The sequence below is a fragment of the Scyliorhinus torazame genome, chromosome 14 (genome assembly GCF_047496885.1).
Source record: "Scyliorhinus torazame isolate Kashiwa2021f chromosome 14, sScyTor2.1, whole genome shotgun sequence".
Taxonomy (NCBI): Eukaryota; Metazoa; Chordata; class Chondrichthyes; order Carcharhiniformes; family Scyliorhinidae; genus Scyliorhinus; species Scyliorhinus torazame.
Genome location: NC_092720.1, coordinates 126,501,415 through 126,523,682, shown reverse-complemented (window position 1 = coordinate 126,523,682; position 22,268 = coordinate 126,501,415). Strand labels below are relative to the sequence as shown.

The window sequence follows — 22,268 nt, the reverse complement described above, 5'->3', positions numbered from 1 at the left end:
CATATTTCTGTCCGTAATTAAAAGTCTCTTCCCTTCCCCATCTGTCCTAGCTTATGTTTGAAACTTTTGTGATTCCCCACTGCTTACCTGAGTCTGCAGCTTAGCAACAATCTCCTTCCTCGCTTTCATGACAGCCTCAAGCTTTCCGGAAACCATGATGGAAAGACCTTGGTCCTTGGCCAATGAGAGTTCAATGTGCGCACCAGTCTTCTGCATGATATCCAGACAGATCTTAGCCTGATCTCCTTCTCCAAATTGTGTCAATTCCTTGAACTTGCGCTCTTCTAATGGTACATGAAAAACCTAGACACAGTACACAGGAGCTGGCATCATCTCAATTGCTTCGCTATTTACACACCACATACCTCTTTTATGGTTTTTTTTGTCCATTATTAAACTGAGGTTACGAAAAGATCCTTTCTGGATTTCGGTTTTTCAATCTGCATATTCCCTTTCTACATTTTCTGATTGAAACTACTTGGAGGGCTCTGCACTCGAATTATTTTTTCCATTCCCACCAACCTCCCCCCAGATAGAGTGGCCTACATGTTCCCAGCATTTTCATTTATTATATTATTGCTGATATATCTGAACAGCAAACTTGGGAAACATTGTCAGAGGTGAAAGTCAGGGTTAAAACTATTCTAAGATGAGCTGCATTTGAAGCCAGATCTCAGAAGCAAAAGCTGTGCTCAAATGACTGCTCCCACCCAGCTCCCAATCAGAATGAATTTATCAGTACTCCCACCCCTACAATCGGTGAGGATTTTCACCTCCACTAGTGCAATCGTACTCTTCATCCTATACAAGATGAAGAGCCTTATTCAACAAGACATACCTGGGTGATGAGAGAAGATTTGAGTGGTCGGATTTTGGTCCATGCACCAGATGGTTCGGTTGTGGTTTCTCCAGAAGTAGCTTTCTCAGGGAGAGGAGGAAATGCTTCCTTGTAAGTTGGTACCAGATCAGTCTCATCTTCAGAACCAACACTTACTGTGGGATGAAGAGGTTATTTTGGTCAAAGTCACAAGCACTGTTGTCAACATCAGGTGAGCGATGAGTAGTAGCTGTAATCAGCAAGTGAGAGCATTGCAAACTCGTTTGAATACATGCAGTTGCGGTTATTTTTTGTAAACGTCATTTAGAGGGCATATTTAAGTTTTTAAAAATGGGTGGTGGCTCGGTCTCTAGAAGCGACCGAAACTATTGTGGTTCAGGTGATTACTGGCTCCAGAATTTGCGTAGTTCACATGGAACAAGAATTGTGATGGAATGTGAGGCAGGGGTAAGAAGGTATCTCTGTGAATCCAGTCACACCTGATAGCAGGTCAGTCTATTCCTAATTCCAGGGACCGTGAGGCAATTGGTCTGTCACCAATGGCATCTGCAGTCCATGTCTTTCTAATCTGTTTTTCAAATTGCTAATCTATGCACCACCCAAGTCAGAAAACAAGCTCCCAGCCATTGGTAAGGAACGCAGACCGAGGCCAGCTCATCTTGCCCTTCCTATCACTTGCTTCTTAGGCGTGCCCAAGAGCTAAATAGGGCCATTGTACAATATAAACACAAGAGTCATTCACTGCTCTCCAGAATACTGCACCAGACAAGTTTCTGGGAACAGAAACATAAATGGAAGGTAGCTCAGAAGTGGATAGCATGTTACAACAACTCTTTCACAAGCAGTGAAGTGGGTAAGAATGAGAAAAATCACTCAAAGTGAGACAAGTCAAACAGGTAATGTATTACAGCAAGAAAAAGTATGTTGCAGTCTGCAGGTGAAATGCAATATGGGCTTGTTTATTATCGGCACAAGAAAATAAGAAATCTGACTGTATGCCAAGAGGGCACAAAAATCAGGTTCTCACCATCCCATATCACAAAGTAGCCCGGCTCCACCAGTGGAGCCAGGAGGACAGAATCTCGTATAGTCAAGACGACACATTCCCTCAAAACAGATGGGGAGAATCAGAACACCTCAGTTAGCTCCCTTCTACTCAATTCAGATTGATGAGCTGGTCTACATGTATTGCCTTCTCTCAATATACTCTCCTCAAAAAAAAATGAAAGAAGCCTCAACAGTAAACTAGAGTGACAGGCTGCCACAGGATCGGAGCATTCAACATTCTAGAAAGCAAGCGCTCATCAATGAATGAATTTAAGACAATACTGCAATCTGAAACTTTTCACCAACCTTTGGCCTGTTGCTCATTGAGGCCACTCCTGCGCTCGGCAAAGCTTTCAGGTGTCAAGACGGCTACGGAGCTCATTGTCGATATCCCACGTACACGAGGTCCGGGTATGCCACTGCAACAGAAAAATGTGGAATTATATACAGATACATGCCTACCAGCCACTTAACCATTATTCATATTAAAACGCAGGTTAATAAGGTCATGAAATAAAGCACTGGGCTCAATTTTTAGAATAGAATAAAGAAAACTGAACCTTGGTTAGACTACACAAGGTGGAGAAAGGGCGAAAAATATTTATAAAGCTGCCAGAACTGAAGGGTTCAGCCAATGGAGAAAGAGAAGAGCTCTTTTTCTCGGAAAATAAGAAAGCCAAGATGCGACCTGATAGAGGGGGTTTTTAAATTATAGAAAGGAGTTCAAATGGGTAGAAATGAGAAAATATTTCCACTTTATTGGGGCAATAAATAAAAGACTATCGCCAATGCATCTGATTAGGAATCCAGAGAGTGGAACTCATTACCCCAAGTCTTGGTAAACAAAATAAACCCATTTAAGGCAAAACAAGACAAGTAGCTCAAGAGAGAAAGGGATAGAAAGATTAGAGACGGCCAAACAGCCAAGCCAGAGTTGCAGGCAAAGGAACTCACAGAATATGGCTTTATGGCAAAGACCAAGATGGCTCATGAGATCAGTGAACAATATAACACTACAGCACAAATATTTAGAAATAAAACAAACATAGGTGGCATGGTGTCAGTGGTTAGCCCTACTGCCTACGGCGCTGAGGACCTGGGTTCAATCCCGGCCCACTGTCTGTGTGGAGTTTGCACATTCTCCCAGTGTCTGCATGGGTTTCACTCCCACAACCCAAAGATGTGCAGGTTAGGTAGAAAGTTGCCCCTCAATTGGAAAAAAATAAATTGGGTACTCTTATAAAAAATGAAACAAAGTACATGACTAGAAATACAAATCCTAGAATCATATATGCTTACCACCCCCTTGTGAGGATAACAATAGTCATTCAAGAACTGTGGCATAGCTGGGCACATAACCAGCACAGCAAAACCTTTCAAACCAATGTCCAGGTAGGTTCCTGTTACATCCAGATAACAACCTAGTTAGCCCCTTGTACATGCAGCATCAACAAATGAGGAATGGTATTACTACAATCAAAAACCATTTCTGTGTAAAGATTTTAAATAATTTAACAATACTCAGTGCACACAAAGTGCACACAAACAAAGGGTTATTTGCTGATCCATTCTTTACAAAATTTGCAGAACAATTCTGTGTTGCAAGGGTATGAAGGAACAATGAGCTATCAATTGCTTTCAGCAGTAGCGCAGTTTCCATTCATTCAAAATATGAACGCTTCACAAGCTTTGGGTTGAGCATCCCTTATCCAAAATGCTTGGGGCCGAGTGTGTATCAGATTTCAGAATATAACGCACGTGGGCAGTGCTTTGGGAACCACGCTTTACGCGGGAACCTTCCCAAAGCCTTGTGGGATTTCCCAATTGTGACATCATGTCGGCGCTCAAAAATACATGCGGGTTTCAGAATAGGGATTCCCAACCTTTAATAGGATCGACAGAGCAAGCGAACTAACCACACAGTGATTATGAAAACAATGATTTGTGTGCATGAAAGATTGTGGAAGCAAGTGAGTCTGATCAAACGAAAATTGGGTTGAATCAAGTGGATGATTTTTATTTTAAAAGCCTGTAAATTCAGAGGGAGGCAAGTTATACATGAGGCTTGAGAAAGAAAGTTAGAGTAAGAGACAAGAGTCTCAATGATATGTTCCCAGTGATGGGAAAGAAGAATAGATTTACATGATTCAGGAGAATGTGTTCAGAAAGAAAGGATAAAGGAGGAAGACAGACATGCATTTCTATAGCATCTTTCACAAACTCAGATGATTCCAAAGGGATAACAGACACCAAAGCACTTTTTGAAGTGAAGTCACTGTGTAATGCAGGAAATTCATCAACAGACAGGGGGAAAACGGTAACTCAACTGACAAAACAGACTCACCAGCTAAATGGTCAGTTGCCAGAAAGTCCGTCCTGTAAGTGGATTCCTCCCCGCGTCAGCCTGCCAGCTTTTTGATCTGAAAGAGAGTGGACAACAGATGAAAGGATTCAGTAAATGCAGTAATTCAGCAGCACATCCACATGTCTGCCGATAGGCTACTTGAACCAGTGTTCAAGTCACAATTGTTCAAGGAGCCCTCTGTTCAGAAAGAGCCGAGCTACAATAATGAGCAATCCTGCCTTCATCACAGGCTCTATATTCCAACTACCCCATCCATGCAAATCCACCAATTTGCCAGGCCCATAGTATTCCCTGTTCCATTATAATTCCTTAACTGAAAGTAGTTACAATATGTAATAATAAAGTTTACTAATCCAATTATACTACAGAACAGCAGCAACTGACCCACACGTATTTTTATTTGATGACTAACGTACAAAACAGAAAGATTTATTTCATCTAATTACTGGTTATGTATGCAGTTCTCCACAGAAACACGCCCGAGAACGCAATACAATTGGAGATCCGCTAGTACTGGGAACACTAAAGCCCCTGGATAAGGCAGCAAGTCCTCCCCACACAAAACCTCATTCCAGTACAAGACCATAAAATCAAACTTGAATGCATCTGCACATAAAAAGGGAGTTTTCCCCATTCTTTAAACGCCTGGCTTACATGATGCAGATACTTTTAGCAATCAGTCGTGTTGCAGCCCAATGCAGGAGATATGTTGGTTAGTGGAGATCTTTTTAGACTTACAAATACACTAGTCAGAGGCTGAGGTGGAAGACTCAATTTATTGGATATCAGACAAGCATTCTCACAGAATAATGTCACAGGAAGTTGCAGAGAATGGTGTGTCAGCATTCATGGATCCACATCACTGGAAAATGTTGTGAAAAAGGGAGCATGTAAAAGAACAAAAAAAAAGGATGAAGAAAAGATCCTTTGCAGACTGTAGATAGAAGAGTGAAGCCATGACAAGAGCTCTGGCTACTTTCAATGTAATCAATAAATTAAACAGTCTGATATAATTGGGCGAGGTATGGACAACAACACCAAGGTAGTCTATCGAAAGTTGCAAGGGCCAAACAAGGATAATACACGATGGTTATAGCTATTCACCAAAATTACACACCTGGCTGATTCGAGTCATCTGCATTCATAACACAGGATCGTCAACAATAGTATGGTAAGAAAAAGAGCCCTCCAACCTTCCTTTTGATACTTAATAGTTGAGACAATTAACAATCTCAGGGTCGAGACAAGGGATACAAAGCAGTTCAGCAAAAGCCCCTCTCTTGCTGAACTGCAAAGTCTCAGTCTATTCAATCTATCCTCTGACTAGCAGCCTCACAGACAAGGAGCTTTGGCCCACATCGAACACCTGTCCCTATCTACACGGTTTCTAACTACTATTACCTACAACCCTGATTTATTTCTGCGTGCCCATCTGATCATGCAAAATCAACACCACCGGAAACGTGCATTACACAACATCAGTTTTCAGCCTGTCGATCTTGGTGAAGAAATATCTCATTGGACTTTGATTCTGGACACACATGAACCAGTATTTATTTAATATGGTCTCTGCACTATAAAAACCTTCTTCTCCCCATCTCTTTTTTACTGTATAAATGCAAGGGGTGGGGATGTTTAATATTGCAAACCCTATTTTCACATCAAGTATGTGCAAATAAACTAACCTGTTGAGTTTATCCTATTTCAAGTTTGTTGCAAATTTATTAATAGAAAATTGGATGACATCAAAACAGAGAGATTGGGGAATATGCCCCCGCTTATCAAGATGGAAACAAATCAATACTATCTTTCAGTTTATGGACAGGTGGAGAGACACCCCTCCCCCCTCTAAGAACTGAAAGAGGTGTTGCCGGTGAACAACATTAGGGAAGTGACCATGGAATTACTTGTAAAGTGCTAAAGTTGGGACCAAGAAAGGATTGCCAAGCACAAGCCTGTGCACATCACTCCTGCCCCTTGAACCATTTCCTGATCCTCACTATAGCACTTTACAGCTCAATCTGTTTGGTAAGAGTTCTTCCCTCCTTCTTCTACTCTTCCTTTCATGCTATTTATCAATAAATCTCTCAGTTCGGAGGCAAGATGTACATATTTCCTTGACAAATGCTGGAGTAACTTCAACTTTTTTTTCAGTTCCTCCACCCCCAAACATCTGCATTATTTTTTTTTAAAATAATGACATTCACAGAAGGCAACCCACCAGTTCCTACAGATTACATTTTGGTCTCAGGTTACAAGATTTAGGATTTATTCTGACCACTCAAGGAGGTCCAACAATAGAGCTATTAAAACTAGTGACTGGAGGCAGTCCACAAGCAGCTGTTCAGGCAGCGTACAGCAAATTACACAAAGTCTTCTTGCCAGTATCACCCAAACCCCGAGAACTGGTCTGTGCTAATTTGCTGCATCAGCAGGCAATGTTTCTCCCAGTTAAATGACTTTTATTGTCTCATAGCAGAGAGCACATCATAAATTCCTGATGTATTCTTGCAACATACAAGAAACAGAAGCAGGAAACTGGGGGTTAGACCCAGCAGTGACATGTGATTGACACCGAGTTACATGTGAACAATTATCTAACGCAGGCTGACAGCAGAAAGGATAGTGCCAGTGGTCATTGGTAAACACTGTAGAAGTGACAATTAACGCAAAGAGCATGTACGGAAATGGACTTGAGGTAAACAACCCAATGTTTCTTCACACTGACCTCGTTGAACTTATTTGGAGAGGTAATCAGATTAATCCTGTGATTTCAAATAAAAGCAGATTAGAATGGGAAAGTTTACATTAAGAAGAATTAATTTAGTTGGGCAACAGGAGGAACAGGAAATAAGGTTGGCCAGAGTCTTAATACACAGTCATAGCTCAGTGACTTGTTTCAGACAGAACATTGTGTGTTCAAAACTCCATCCTATACATCCAATTCAGGCTTCCACTTCAGTACTGAGGGAGCCTCACTGTCGTAGGTGCCATTGAGTTCAAGTCAGAAAAGATCCCATGGCACTATTTAACAGGAGGGCAGTTCTCCCAGTATCTTGGTCAACGTCCAGCCTTTAACAGCACGACCATAATCGATAATCAATTATCTTTTATCAACTATCATGGTTGGCACAGTGGTTAGCACTGCTACCTCACAGCTCAAGGGACCCGGGTTTGATTCTGACCTTGGGTGACTGTCTGCATGGAGTTTGCACATTCTCCCAGTGTCTGCGTGGATTTCCTTCAGGTGCTCCGGTTCCCTCCCAAAGATGTGCTGAAATGTCCCTTAGTGTCCAACGGTTATAGTGTGCCACTTTAGAGGGTCGGTGGAGACTTGATGAGCTGAAAGAACCCCTACAGTGCAGGAGACCTACCTTGTAGTATGTGGGTCTTTGCTTTGCAGAAATTGGTGGCTGCACTTTACCACTCCGATGACTGGGCAGCATGGTGGCGCAGTGGTTAGCACTGCTGTCTCACGACATCGAGGTCCTAGGTTTGATCCCGGCTCACTGTCCGTGTGGAGTTTGCACATTCTCCCCATGTTTACGTGGGTTTCACCCCCACAACTCAAAGATGTGCAGGGTAGGTGGATTGGCCATGCCAAATTGCCCCTTAAATTGGAAAAATGAATTGGGCACTCTCCGATGACTACAAGGATGGTCATAAATGGCACCAAAATAATGAAATTGACTTCTTTACATTTGATCACCGCCCAGTAGTAGCCATTCTGATTACGAGCCTAACAAGGGTTGACTTGGGCAGTAAAAAGCCTGTGGACTCAGCATCTAGTTAAAGTGACACGAGCACTTTGAAGAGGTAGTGGTACTACTGAATTGATAGCCAGCCAGCATCGTCAGGGGGAGGGGGGGAGAAAATTAACATTTAAAGTGCAAATTTCAAAAGTAAAATCCTTAATGCAGCTTTCACTGAAAACACAACTCAAAACACTTTGCTTCAAAATTCATGATGCACACATACAAGCAATGTTAATTTTCACAAAAAAGTCAGCAATTACGTTATTCGACAGGCATCTTACACATGATGCAGGCTTCACTAATATCTCACTTTCCATTATCCTACAATACCAGTCATCTTGTTTGCTCCAAGCGGGGGTATAAACGTTCATGAGCCATTGCTGTTACACCCTTCTGGTGCCAGCTGGAATCCACTGCTCACGTCAGTTGTAGCCCCAGCTCCTTTCGGCTCCTGGAATCTATTGTGTTCTGGCTGGATGAGGCAGAGCTGCAAGGTCATGGCAGATCAATACAGAGACCGACTCTATAGCCCAGCTGCCAACTCAGCAAATTACTCAAAATCTTATGCACAAAGGCAGATCAAGGGCTTCCTTACCGCAGACTCAAGACTGCACCAGCGGACACAGCATGCTCGGCAGTTCAAGGGGTAGAGCGAAGCAGTCAAGAGCTTGAGGGATATTTTCTGCTTTGGTGTCACCAAGCATGTGCAGGTACAGTTCAGATAATCATGCATTGCCAGACAGGAGAGTACAGGCTGGAGTGAACAATTTCCTGTTATGTGCACTAAATTGGAGTACCCACTCTTCCCTCCACTTTTTATAATCTTGCCTAATATGTTACTACAGTAGCATTTTTAACATTAAAAATGGTCTATATGTCAACTTTAATTGGTGGCTAATTTCATGGCTCAGTCAGAGGTTATTGGGTTCAATCCTCACTCAAGGGTTTGTAATCTCGGCTTGTGTATTTATGCAGCATTGCATTACCAGTGAAAAGCAGAGAGTTCTCCTGGTGACCTAAACAACATTCATTCTTCAATGTGAAATACATCAACCGCTCAATTATCTGACTGATGTTAGTGGGACCATACTCTTCATAAACTGGTTCCAAACTCGCATATAAAAATGAGATGAAACTGTAAAAGAAATCAATTTCCTGAAGCACAAGGGGCACAGAAGTTTCAATATAAAACATGTTTTTTTTTTCAATCTCTTCATCCTTTCAAAAGGAAAATGGAATGGAAGAATATGATCCAGTGAGGTGTAGGGTGGGAGATGTTTTATGTGGAGTATAAACACTGGCACAGACCAGTTGAACGGTGTAGCTTGTCTATGAGATACTGACTTTGTAAAAACACTCAAAACAGACATATCAAACTCACTTCAACGGCTTGACAGCAGAGATCAGACAACACCAAAGAAACAAAAGGTTTGATATGAATGCTATATTTAGATTAAGATCTAAAACCATCAGAGGTTACGAGATTAAAAATATCTGCTTTACTGATCCAATATCATCCACAGATAGATACATATATGTCAACAGATTTTTCAGAGAAATTTCACTGTCTCATTGAAGATATGTTGCATTTAAAATTACTTTATAAGCTTGATCTCTGGGGTTCCCTGTACCGGAAGAGAATTATGAAGTTCTGGGATCCTGGTTTAGAACAAAGTGCAAAAAACAAGCAAATTGATAAATGGGTTGGAATTCAGACTTGGAGAATGTCTATAGTTTTACGGTTTTAGTTGGAGAGAAAAGAACAAAACAGCTGAGATGTGACCTTAAGATGTAAGAAATAGATAATCAATCTTCAATATGAACACAAATCAAACATATGGATGGAAACATGGAGCCTGGATTATACTTGAGGAAGCACCTACCCAGAGGCAGTGGAGAACAGGTGGATTTTTGCTGATGAGATGACATGGATCAGATCAGGTTGAGAAGAAGGTGCAAATGAGTAGTTCTATCCTGTGCCACCAAGGAAATTCAGAGAAGGGGCAAGTGAAGCGTACCTAGGGAGAACGGAATCTACCTGAAATTTTCAGACCGAGTCCCATTCGTTTTAACGACCACTACCATCTAGAAGGACAAGGCCAGCAGATGCCTGGGAATACCACCATCTAGAGTTCGCTCTCAAAGCCGCTCAGACTGGGAAACATAATCGCCATTCCTTCATCACGGGTCCAAAATTCTGGAATTCCCTTCCAAAACAGCACTTGTTGGTGTACAGACACCACAGGGACTACAATGTTTAATGGTGGCAGCTCACCACCACCTTCAAGGGCAATTAAGAATAGGCAATAAATGCTGGCCCATGAAGCCCACATTCCTTGAATGAATTTTTAAAAACTTAATTGGCATTACCAACAAATGGGAACGGTGGTGGACAAAGTTGCCCCACCATATGATGAACAGAAGTGTGCTTCTCATTTCTTTGCCTATGTAACAACATGGAGTAGAGTGGAAAATGCTGTAAATGCTCAGCTGATCTGGTAGCATCTGTGAAGGGAGGCAGTTAACATTTCAGGTTGATCTTTCATCAGGGGTACAGTGGAGTATTTAATCCAGTGAAGATAACAAGAATGGAAATATGACTAGGATGTAGCGTAATGGGGGAGGGTTCAGTCCACTGGAACTTTACACAACACGGTTGAACAGAGTACTTTCAGTCCACGCACAGGTCTGCAATGACGCAAGGTGCACATATGCACCTTAATGTGGGGTTAACTGCCAAATACAGTTACATTACAAGGCTGTTTACAAAATTAGTTTGCAACACGGAACATTTGTTACTGTGCTTGTCTGGAATAAAAAGGGCCCATTAACTGAGTGCATGACATTCATCCAAAGCCACTCATTTAGATCGGATGGTAAGAGACCAACTGCATGCACTGGCTGCCTAGACTTGTACAATCAACAATGTTTATGTAAACAGCACCTTTTAAACACAGTTAAAACATCCCAAGGCACTTCATAGAAGTATAATCAAACTGAATTGATACTGAGCTACATGCAAGAATGTCAATATAGGTGATCAAACAGTTGGACAAAAAGATAGATTTAGAGCTACATCTTAGGAGGAAAGCAAAAGGGGCGGATCGGTTCAAGTCGGGAATTGGAGAGCTTAAGGCCTAGACAGCTGAAGACAATAGTGCCAATAAGAAATCCAAACATGTGCAACAGACCAAAATTGGAACACCACAGGAGGTTTCAACGGGTTGTAAGGCTGGAGGAGATTACAGAGATAGAGGGAGAAAGAGATTTGAAAAGAATAAGAATTTAAAATTGAAGTGTTGCCTGACTGGCAGCCAATGTAGGTCAGAGAACACATGGGTGATGGGTGCAGATCCCTTATCCCGCCCCCCACAGTATTTTTCACCCATAAAAAAAATACATTCTACAGTCCGGCACCAGAATTGGGAAGCTGAATTCTTTGTGAACTCAGGAGATGTCACGTGATGTTGGCTCCAGAAATCAAGAGCATAAATAAGTACCGAATTCAAGAAAGAAGATTTTAAAATTCAGCTCAGTTGAAGTTTGCAAAGCAAAAGGCTGATTTTAATGTAAGCCTGTCATTACTGTCAGACAGATGAAGGGTGCTTATTTTAGTTATGCAAATTTCCATTGAAATGGCAGCGAAAGCAGCAGCTGGTAGAGCAACGTCCCAAAAAAGGAATGACACGTATGCATCTGTGCTGAGGAGTTAACAAAATGTGCAGGAGGAAATAAGAGTGTCTAACACAATTATCAAAAAAGGAGGGGTGAGAAAAAATATTTAGTAGAAAATTCATCCTAAAATTTTTGATAAACATTTTAAAAATTTACAGTTCTTAGGACAGCCCAACGGGGCCACAGCTTTTAAAAATGTAGTCACTAATATAGGAAACATAGCAACCAATATGTGCAAAAGATCACGCAAAAAGGAAAAGGTTTAAAGGACAAATGCTGCCCAGAACATCAGAATGCCTTGCTCTTCTCAGGAAAATGCCATGCAATCTATTACATCAATCTGAAAAGGCAAACTGGGTCATTGTATCATCTAAAGGACCACACTCCCACAACACTGCAGTGTCAGTTTAGATCAAGTCTATGGATGGACCTAGTATCCACAATTGTTCTGACCTCAGCACTGACTACCCAGTCAATTGAGCCAGACCAACATTCAAGACCACCTTACTACTGAATGTCAGAGCCCAGATATTAAAGTTCAATATTTCGATATTGAAGCTCGAATCAGAGTTTGGGCAAAGCTTTGGAAGGCAACAAGTACCTATGGAGTTCTATCCCAGGACTGGAGGTAGAAAACATGTTGTGGGCTCACACACCTACATAAAACAAACAAAACCAACCTTGAAAAAGGAAAATCCTGTTTAAACTGAATGGAGTGTAGAATTTTTAGAATTCAGAATCTTTCACCGAATCAAAAGTAGTGTCAGGCTAATTTATTAAGAATAGGAACCCCACAGGGTGGTGTTTCACTAATAAGAATGTACTAGACAAGTTTCAGACTTGAGGAAATGCAGGTGGAAGAGCCCTGGGGCTACGCCAGGACGGGGAGAGCAAAGCCCAGGCAGGCACATCAGAAGCATGAAAAAGCTGCACAAATCACACATGAAAGGCTTGGACAGTAATGGTTAGCAACACAGCACTGCTGCCGAGAACAGGATTACACAACAGTCAGCAAGGATAAGAACAGTTTTCACATTCCTTAACCAGCCTGTTTTGAGTCAACTTTAAATGTGGCAGCCACATACGGTTTCCATAACTACCAATGGCAGCCCACAGGGGGAACATAGTCGCCTATGAAAAAAGCAGTGCGAGTGGGGTGGGAGGAAAAAGAAAATTCAGAGGAATCAGCATTGCCAGATCATCAAAAAATTTCAACAGTCAACAAACAGACCAGTCTCCAATGGACTTCGAAGCACAAGCCATTTAACTTTTACAATGTTTTAATCCAGTTTCGATTTATTAGGGAAGGATATCACAACTTCTCATCAGTCGCGAGCACCTCATCTAAGCAAACAGCTTTTCAGCCATTTGTCCCAATTGCAAGCCATTGAACTGTTGGGCAAGATGGAGTGATGGCAGTGGAATCATATTCCAACTAAATCCATTATTTAAACATGCACTTTCCATCAGGAGCTTTGAGGCAATAAATCAGCAGCAGGAGCAGTGGCTATCTTTCCCATTCCTGATCCAGGACCAGTGAGGAACTGGAGCATCTTAAACCTCAATGATTGAGGCTACCCAATTCAAACGGAACTCAACATAGCTTATGACCCATATGGTTCAGTTACACCTTGCGTTCAGCGACGTAGCCATGCAAAACTGTTCAGCAAGGTAAAATGTTCTTGGAATTATATACCACTAGGAGGTCATTCTGTCACTTCATACCCTTGACAGTTCTTTGGAAAAGATGTTCAATTACTTTCCACACCCCAGTTCTTTCCCACAGCTCAGCAATTACATTTCCTTTAACCATTTTTCCAACTCTTTTGAAAGTTACAATCGAATCCCCTGAATTTTGTCGTCAATTATTCTAGATCCATCTCCCCTTTTTACTGATTCTTCTGAGGTTTTCCCCATTTCCTTAATGAGCCCCTCAATTTAAACTCTCTGCTCTGAGGGGAATGGAACCTTCATTGCCATTCTAGCGCTCTCCATACTCTTCCCAAGGCCTTATCATTCTTCTGTGCTGCGTAGACTAGGACACATTCTAGCTGAGGCCTACCAAAGTGTTTTGATAAAGATCTTGCTTGTGTGCATCCTTTATGCCAAGCCAAGGATCCCATATGCTTTTCCATTAATTGAAACAGCCATATCAACCTGCCTTGCCACTTCTATGATTTGGGGACTAAGGCACTCCTTTAAAATTGTACCACTTGTGTTATAGTCTTATCCTTTCTTCTAAAGTTATTTGAAAAAATAGACATGTCATCTTAACAGTCTCACAATTAATCAAATTAAAGCTATTAATGGCTATAAAGTGCAGAATGGACTTGCATGCTTATATGGTTTCAGTGGGTTTGTGGCATGCTCTCAATTAGAAAGGCTGCATCAACTCAGTGGTAGCCTTAACCAAGAGCAGAGAAATAATTGTGCAGCGGCTATCATGATATAAAAAGGATTCTACATCCTACTGAGGTTTCCTGAAGGGTCTAACTGCCATCTTACAACTCCGAAATCAGAGGCACGATCTTAGTAATAATTTCAGACACTGCTGCAGTTTTTAAATCTGGTTGAGTATAACCTTGGCTCAGTTGTTAGCAATCTCACCCCAGTCAGAAGTTTGGGAGCAATCTCACCCCAGTCAGAAGTTTTGGAGCTCAAGTCTCATTGCCCTGACGTGTGTACATAATCTGAGGTGACCCTCAGTACTGAGGAGGAAATGGCATTCATATCCCAATGCAACAGACCCCACATCACCCTTAAAAGGAGTTCTTCAGCAAATATTCATCCCTCCACCACTAATCAACCGGTTTTTCCCAGTCAGTCAGACTTTTGCATGAATTATCCACTGTGCTTGCCCAAGGAAAGGTATTACATAAATGCAATCTCATCCTTTGTGATCTCTCCCCGACATGAATAGCAATGATAGCAATGAATTGTACAACTCTATTAACATTACACAGAGCTTGGCTAGCAGGACTGAGTGCAACTACTTCAGTGAATTGGGGAGCATGTCTAGTATTGTACAGTAAGTGGAGTCCCGCAAAAACTTTTTGCCCCCAACCTTCAATGTTAAAAACAAGCATTTTATCAGCAATCCCTTAAAACAATCAGGGCAATTAAACTAAATTTAATCACAAACTCAGAATCTGGGATGCTCTGGTTATGTACTACATTGTGCTTTTACTGAATCAATGGTAATGAAAATATTCCCAGTCACCTTTCCATGGGTGCAAATGATGCAAACTGAGCAAGCAAAGGGTGGAACCCCTGCAGTTCAAACTCAGGAACATTGCTCAGCTCAACTTTTAACTCAAGCCTCGTTGTGCTAAAAAAAAAAAAAATACATTTCAACAGATAATCAGAAAAATACCCTTTAATTAAAATATCAGAACAAGGGTACTTTGATTTTGTTTTTTCAGATCTTCATACTAAAATACAATAGGATTAACTTCCACCATAGTGCTTGCAGTAATGGGGTCTACTTTGCAGTAATGGGATCTACGTTGAAAAACTCTAAAAGATTAGAGCAATCCTCAAATTACCCCCCTATAAACATCAGTTTTTATAGCAAAAACTGTTCACAACCACGCAGATCCTCAACTTATTGATCCAATCTTTTTCTTTAATTTTCAGCCATGGTGAAATTAGGTGTCAGGCATGGCTCAGCGGGCAGCAATCTTGCTTCTAACTGAGAAGGTTGCAGATTCAAATCCCAATCCAGAAACTTTGAGCACACTTTCAGCCGATAATTGGTTCAGTACTGAGGGAATGCAGCACTGTCAGCAATGTTGTTTTTCAACTAACCAAGACACATCAGTGGATGTAAACGATCCAGTGGCACTGTTTCAACTAAGTGCAGGACAGTTTGTGACAGTGTCCAGTGAGGAATGTAAATATTATGGGCGGGATTCGCTCAGCCCAGGGACGGGCCAGAGAATCCCCGCGACTGGCACGAATCGCCGTGCCGCCCCGAAGTGATTCTCCGCGAAGTGGAGAATCATCGCCATTGGTGCCGGTCGGGGGGGGCTCTACGCGCCCCCAAAATTATTTTTAAAGATTTTTTTTTTTTTAAAAGATGATCATTCTTTCAAGCCATGCTTATGTTTACAAGAAGACTAAAGGGATTTTGTTACGATTTCTGGGGAGTAGATAATTAAAGACATTAGCAGGTCCTCTGATTTGAATGGAATAAAGATGTAAGCAATAGCAATGGGAGGAGCCAGGTCTCTAGCAGTCAGCTTTCATTTGTATTCTGGAAACTGAGAGCTGAACAACACCTTTTGCAGAAGGCTGTCAGATTCGGCATTAATCTGACAGTAGGATCTTTTGGCTGTTTACTGAAAGTAACTCTCTACAAGCAGCCTTTCAAAGAACTTTCTCTATCCAGAGAAATGCAAGTAATCCTGCATTTGCTAACTTTATTTAAAAGTGTTTTTTGACCGTGATGGGTTTGCTTGATTGAAGAAAAGGAGGTATCAGTTAGGAGTTAGTGTTCCATTGACAAATTGGCCAAATGGACAGACACCTGGCAGATGAATTTCACTGTAGAGAAATGTGAGGTAATGCATTTTGGGAGAAGAAACATGGGTAGACAATACAGGCTCAACAGCACAACTTTGAGGGGAGTACAGGGGCAGAGTGACCTCAGGGTTCAAGTGCATAATTCTCTGAAGGTGGCCAGGCAACTTGAAACAGTTGTTAAGAAAGTGTAGACACAATGGACCAATGGCCTCCTTCTGTGCTGTAAACTTTTGATTTTCTTGTGAAGCATTAATTGTAAGCTATATTTCTGCAATGTTTAATACAAGAGTTTGTTTTAATATACCATGGGCAAAATTCTCCGGTATCGGCCCGATGTCCGCCGACTGCCGCCCAAAATGGCGCAAATCAGTCGGGCATCGCGCCGCCCCAAAGGTGCGGAATGCTCCACATCTTTGGGGACCGAGCCTCAACCTTGAGGGGCTAGGCCAGCGCCGGATGAATTTCCGCCCCGCCAGCTGGCGGAAAAGGCCTTTGGTGCCCCGCCAGCTGGCGCGGAAATGACATCTCCGGGCGGCGCATGCGCGGGAGCAGCCGCTGACGGCATTCCCGCGCATGCGCAGTGGAGGGAGTCTCTTCCGCCTCCGCCATGGTGGAGACCGTGGTGAAGGCGGAAGGGAAAGAGTGCCCCCACGGCACAGGCCCGCCCGCGTATCGGTGGGCCCCGATCGCGGGCCAGGCCACCATGGGGGCACCCCCCCGGGGCCAGATCGCCCCCCCCAGGACCCCGGCGCCCGCCCGTGCCGCCGGTAAGGTAGGTGGTTTAATTTACGCCGGCGGGACAGTCATTTTAGCGGCGGGACTTCGGCCCATCCGGGCCAGAGAATCGCTGGGGGGGGGGCCCGCCAACCAGCGCAGCGCGATTCCCGCCCCCGCCGAATATCTGGTGGTGGAGAATTCGGCAACGGGCGGGGGCAGGATTCACGCCAGCCCCCAGCGACTCTCCGACCTGGCGGGGGGTCGGAGAATCTCGCCCCATATCCTTATTGGTGCGTGGAATCACACCTGGAGCAAGGTATCCTGTCCTTAGTTTTTACAAATTAAAAGCTTTTACAAATTAAAAGAGGTATTGGGGTTCCTATCGGGCATCCTAGCAAATGTTGGGCTCGAGTCCGGGATCACAATATCCTGGCAAGCATTCAGTTCTTCAACCAACATCAAACATTTGGTCATTATCTCTTTGCCATGCTCAAATTGACTGCTACTTTTCCTATATTTCATTTTTTTTTTTTTTTTTAATTTAAATAAATTTAGAGTACCCAATTCATTTTATTTCCAATTAAGGGGCAATTTAGTGTGGCCAAGCCACCTACCCTGCACATCTTTGGGTTGTGGGGATGAAAGCCACGCAAACACGGGGAAAATGCTCAAACTCCACATGGACAGTGACCCAGAGCCGGGATCGAACCTGGGATCTCGGCGCCTTGAAGCAGCAGTGCTATCCATTGCACCACCGTGCTGCCCTTTTCCTATATTTCATAACTACATCAAAGTGTTTTGGGATGTCCCAAGTAAAAGTTCTTTATCTTTAGATTATAGCAGCCATGCTCTGGTACCCAACCTTCAGTGGCTAAACATTTCATTTGTGTCAAACCCGTAAGCATACCATTTGATAATTGAGGCAAAACCGCATGTCAACCCTACACAACATTCAACCGTCATAAACGAGATCTCGAACTGATCTCTCTCTTTTCCATTCCCAAGGCATCATGGGAAAACTAGGACTGGCTGACAATAGATAGACATCTCAAAAAGATTGGATTATGCAAACAAAGCCACCGATCATTACATTTTCAACAGTTAATAAATCCACAGGCACACCCGCAGCACAGACAGGGGCCAGAAGTGCAGTGTGATGACAGCACTAGGTGTTCCAGGACAGTTGTCATTAAAGGCTAAAAAGTCAGAATGGAGCTTCATGGTGCTAAGAAAAATACAACAGTCAGTTTCAAACAGATATTTAAAGAAGTGGTGAATTTAAGCAAAGATCCCAACCTTTCAAAATCCGACGAACTTGTTTTGAGAAACAATTCACATGCAGTTGCCAGAAATCCCACCAAAGTGAAATGCGGCAGTTGGAGGAAGTAGAGTCTGAGAGAATTACATCGGTACACGTGCCACAATACACCAACCTAGTGCTTAACCACCAATCAACTCCCTTCCTGGATACTGTTTCAGGCTGAATCAGATTGTTCACAAACCTTGGTGTCCTCTTTTACTGAGTTGAGCTTCCAACCCATTACTGCCACCTCTGTACCACTAGTATTCATTCACCACTCAAACACTTAACCATGCTTTTGCTGGCTCAAGACTCTATTACAATTCTTACCAGGCCAGCCTCCCATTTTTCACCCCCCAAAACCTGGCTACTCATAATCCATTCCTTTCACTCATCACCCCTGTGCAGCTTACATGCATCCTGGTTCACCAATCCCTCAATGTTCTCATTCCATTAGTTCCCATTTCTAACCTTCCCCAGCCTACGACTTTCCCACAATTCTGCATTCCTTCAACTACAATCTCTTATACATTCTCCACTTCTTTCATCCAATCACTGGTAATCATGCCTTCAGCCATCAAGACCCTAGGCTTTGGAATTGGCTCCCTAAAGCAAGTCTTCCACACCATCCCCCCACCCCCCCTCCCAAAGACATGGCTCAAAAAGTTTTTAGTCACATATCTTTACAGCATCAGTTTGTGCCCAATTCCAACAAGCCTCATGAAATATTGCTAAATTAATTCGACATTTTACTAAATTAACATTATTATATAAAATACAGGAAGATGTTATCAATTTTGTCTGGAAGAAAATGAAGCTCGGCCCATTGGCAGCAATTGCATTAGGCAAAACAGAGTGCTATAGGAGCATTTTAATGAGGAAACATCTTAAGTACCAATGCACAGCACTTAGTTCACAAAAATGGTCTTGGAGGTTTAGCCTAGCAGGGGGCTGTAGCTACGTCATATACCCTAGACCGGCGGAGCGGTCCTCTTCTAGGGGATCATCCTCTGAGCGACCAAGTGCTGAGCTTCGGGAGAGACGCACATGGAGCTGTGAGGGAAGGGGGACATCCGCCTACCCAGCCAGCCGAATCAACCCTAGCGATCAATGGTGTGACAGATGTCGCATCCTTTAGTTCACAAAAATGATCAAAGGCATAGAATCATAGCACAGAAGGAAACCATTTGGCCCATTGTGTCCATGCCACTCTCTGGAAGAGCAATTCACCTAGGTCACACTCTGACCGCTATCTCCTCAAACTTTCTCTCAATATAATTATCCAATACAGTTCTATAAGCTATGATTGAACCTACCTCACCCACAAGCTCGAGCAACGACTGCATTACTGATCCTACAGTCACTGCATAAACAGGTTTTTCCTCATGGTTCAATATCTAGGTCAAAAGTGACAGAATGTGAAACCTTTGATGACACTAAGTGACTGAGGTGAATTTAAAGGGAAAATAGGTTACATTACTAGGCTTAGATAAAATAAGGTGGGAGGAGGCCTGTTTCTGTATTTACAAAATACGAAAGAGAAAGGAAACAATGTGTAGTTATTGATGAAACAATTAAGATTTTGAATCAACTTCTGCCATGGCATCACAATTGTAAACTGAATAATAAGTTTGCCAAACGCATGCATGAAGATGTCTTAAGATTTGGAGCCTGCAGTTCAGTTCGGAGGAGGAATCAGCTGTTTACCATGAATATGTGCCAAGCTGATGCAATAGATTGCCCATCTACATTTTGGGACATGTCAGATACAGGTTAGGAATGAAGCATTGTTCCAAAATATTGCATGTTCCCATTTCAGAAAGTTATATCCACTTGTGTTTGGCAAAAACAAATGTGCACATTGACTATCACATCTGGACCATCAAGTGTGGAGGGATGCAATGGAGCATGAATGACAGGCTGTGCGTTACAACCTTTACTTCAGTCACTCTGCCAGGTCTAATTACTATCAGAATCGCAAACAGGTAGAAACATAACCAACTCAAATGGTGTACTACAATGCTAATCAACATAAGTCATCAATTGGTTTTAAGTCCGACTCAAATTAAGTAATATCAGAACTTACTAAAAAAAAAAAATTTGACAACTATTAGTTAAGTGCAAATGGTGGCAGGCTCTTATGGGAGGTGGTTCAGGGGAGGAATGAGTTAAAAAAGGATAACCATCAAAAAATGTTTATGCCAACTTATTTGGATACTCACCCTTCCTGAAAAGGTATATCAGCTGATTCACATTAATATATTATCCAAGCAGAAATCTTCACCAATAATGCATTGTGGGTCCCACGTGTACATTATATTGTTGACTAAGTGAATCCAGATCTTATTAGCAACTGGAACTGACGTTAGAAGCTAATGTAAGGTACTCAACCCCACCACTATCCAAAATGTTACTAGTTTGTTAAACTAATCATTATTTCACTGTACGATAACACCGTACTCAATTAAAAAGAGCAATGGGTAGACTGTGGTAAACACTGCCAACTCAGCAACTCATGGCTCATTTAATTAACATTCTCACACAGACACTATGTTCTGCAATTACGGGTGACGGACAAAGTTTACATCAAGGAAGACACTTTCAAAGGAAAAAAAGCCAGATCCTCTTTACAGAGACCACCCTCCCACATTAAAAAGTGCCGCATACAGTTTCAGAAATGACAACGTCACCAGCCAAGCTGAGAAAGGCTAAAGGATAAACCAAAGTGCTCCCAAAGTATGGACAACTCTGGAGGAGGAAAAAAATGCACAATAAAAGGAAGAGAACAGCAGCCGAGTGTGGCACACTGGAGGGCAGGGGGCTGGCTTATCTGTGGATTAGAGTTTGCTCAGCTGCTGATATTCCAGACCTGCTCTGGGTTATTCCACGTAGCACACTCCATTACATAATCACCTTTGTCTCTGCAGCAAGGAAGGCCAAAGCAGCTACTGCCTTTCTGCTGTTACAACCAGGCAGACTAGAAAACTGCCACCCGAGAAGTGGATGGGGAGAAACGTGGGCACCGCGCACCTCTGATGGGCATTCAGCTCTTTTGGGGGGGGGGCAGAAAACAAAACTTTGTGCACGAATTTTTTAAAAAACTTTGGGGGAAACTTTGTGCGCTTGCGCAGTACTGACACGTAGCCTCTTGTCCCGGCGGCGCTCGCGCCGGGAGACAGCAGGCGGCCGCTCGGCCCCGGGGCCACCTCGACACCGACCGCGGGGCCGCCTTGACCGGGATGGCGGGCGCGGGGGGACAGCGACACCGACTTCAGGGCGACACAGGCCGCGGACCCCACAACGACGCCGGTGCCGCCCGGAAACCGGCAACGGCGGCGAGGGCCTTCAAGCCGGCCGGGGGGTTGGCAGACAGGCCTTCCGACAGCAAAAAAAAACTAAACGGCCCACGCCGCCCCGGCATTCACCGGCCGGCCGGCTGAGGCCGCCACGCAGCTGGGTTGGGCAGGCCCGGCCTGAGGGAACCGAACCCCTCCCCCGTGCTCCCCCATCCGCCTTCTTGCGCCTGGCCACCGGTGTATGTGTGTGTGTGTGTGTGTGCGGGGTGGCGAAAGGGGTATGTGTCGGTGCGGCCCGGCGCTAGGCCGCGCTGCTGGCCGGTACTCACCGGGTGGTGGTGCCCACGCAGCTCTCACTTGAATGGAGCAGCTCGTGAACTCCAGACTGAGCCGGGCACCGCGGCGGCCGCTTATAACATGGGCCTGCGCCCAATCATCGGCTGACACGTCAGGGCGAGGTGGGGTCCGGCACAGCGAGGGAGGGAGGGAGGGTGGAATAGAACCGAGGGTAGAGAGGGGGGGGGGGGGGGCGGGGAGTGAATAGAACCGAGGGTTGAATAGAAGTGGGGGAGAATAGAATGGGGGGGCAGAATATTACGGGGGGGGAGAATAGACCGGAGGGGGAGAATAGAACGGAGGGGGAGAATAGAACAGGGGGAGAATAGAATGAAGGGGTTGAATAGAATGGGGGGAGAATAGAACCGAGGGTTGAATAGAAATGGGGGGGGGGAGAATAGAACGGGTGCAGAAT

General features: G+C 43.5%; 1 protein-coding gene across 1 annotated transcript in view; it reads right to left on the bottom strand.

Moving 5' to 3' along the window:
- Window positions 1–21,987, bottom strand: part of hdlbpa (high density lipoprotein binding protein a) — a 118,155-nt gene extending 96,168 nt beyond the window's left edge. The window contains exons 1-5 of the mRNA XM_072474848.1: window positions 21,847–21,987; window positions 4,230–4,305; window positions 2,192–2,304; window positions 839–993; window positions 88–303 (exon numbers count right to left, since the gene is read on the bottom strand). Coding sequence (XP_072330949.1) covers window positions 88–303; window positions 839–993; window positions 2,192–2,267 — 447 coding nt within the window. The 5' untranslated portion in view covers window positions 2,268–2,304; window positions 4,230–4,305; window positions 21,847–21,987. The remainder of the gene's footprint in view (window positions 1–87; window positions 304–838; window positions 994–2,191; window positions 2,305–4,229; window positions 4,306–21,846) is intronic.
- Between the last annotated feature and the right edge of the window lie 281 nt (window positions 21,988–22,268).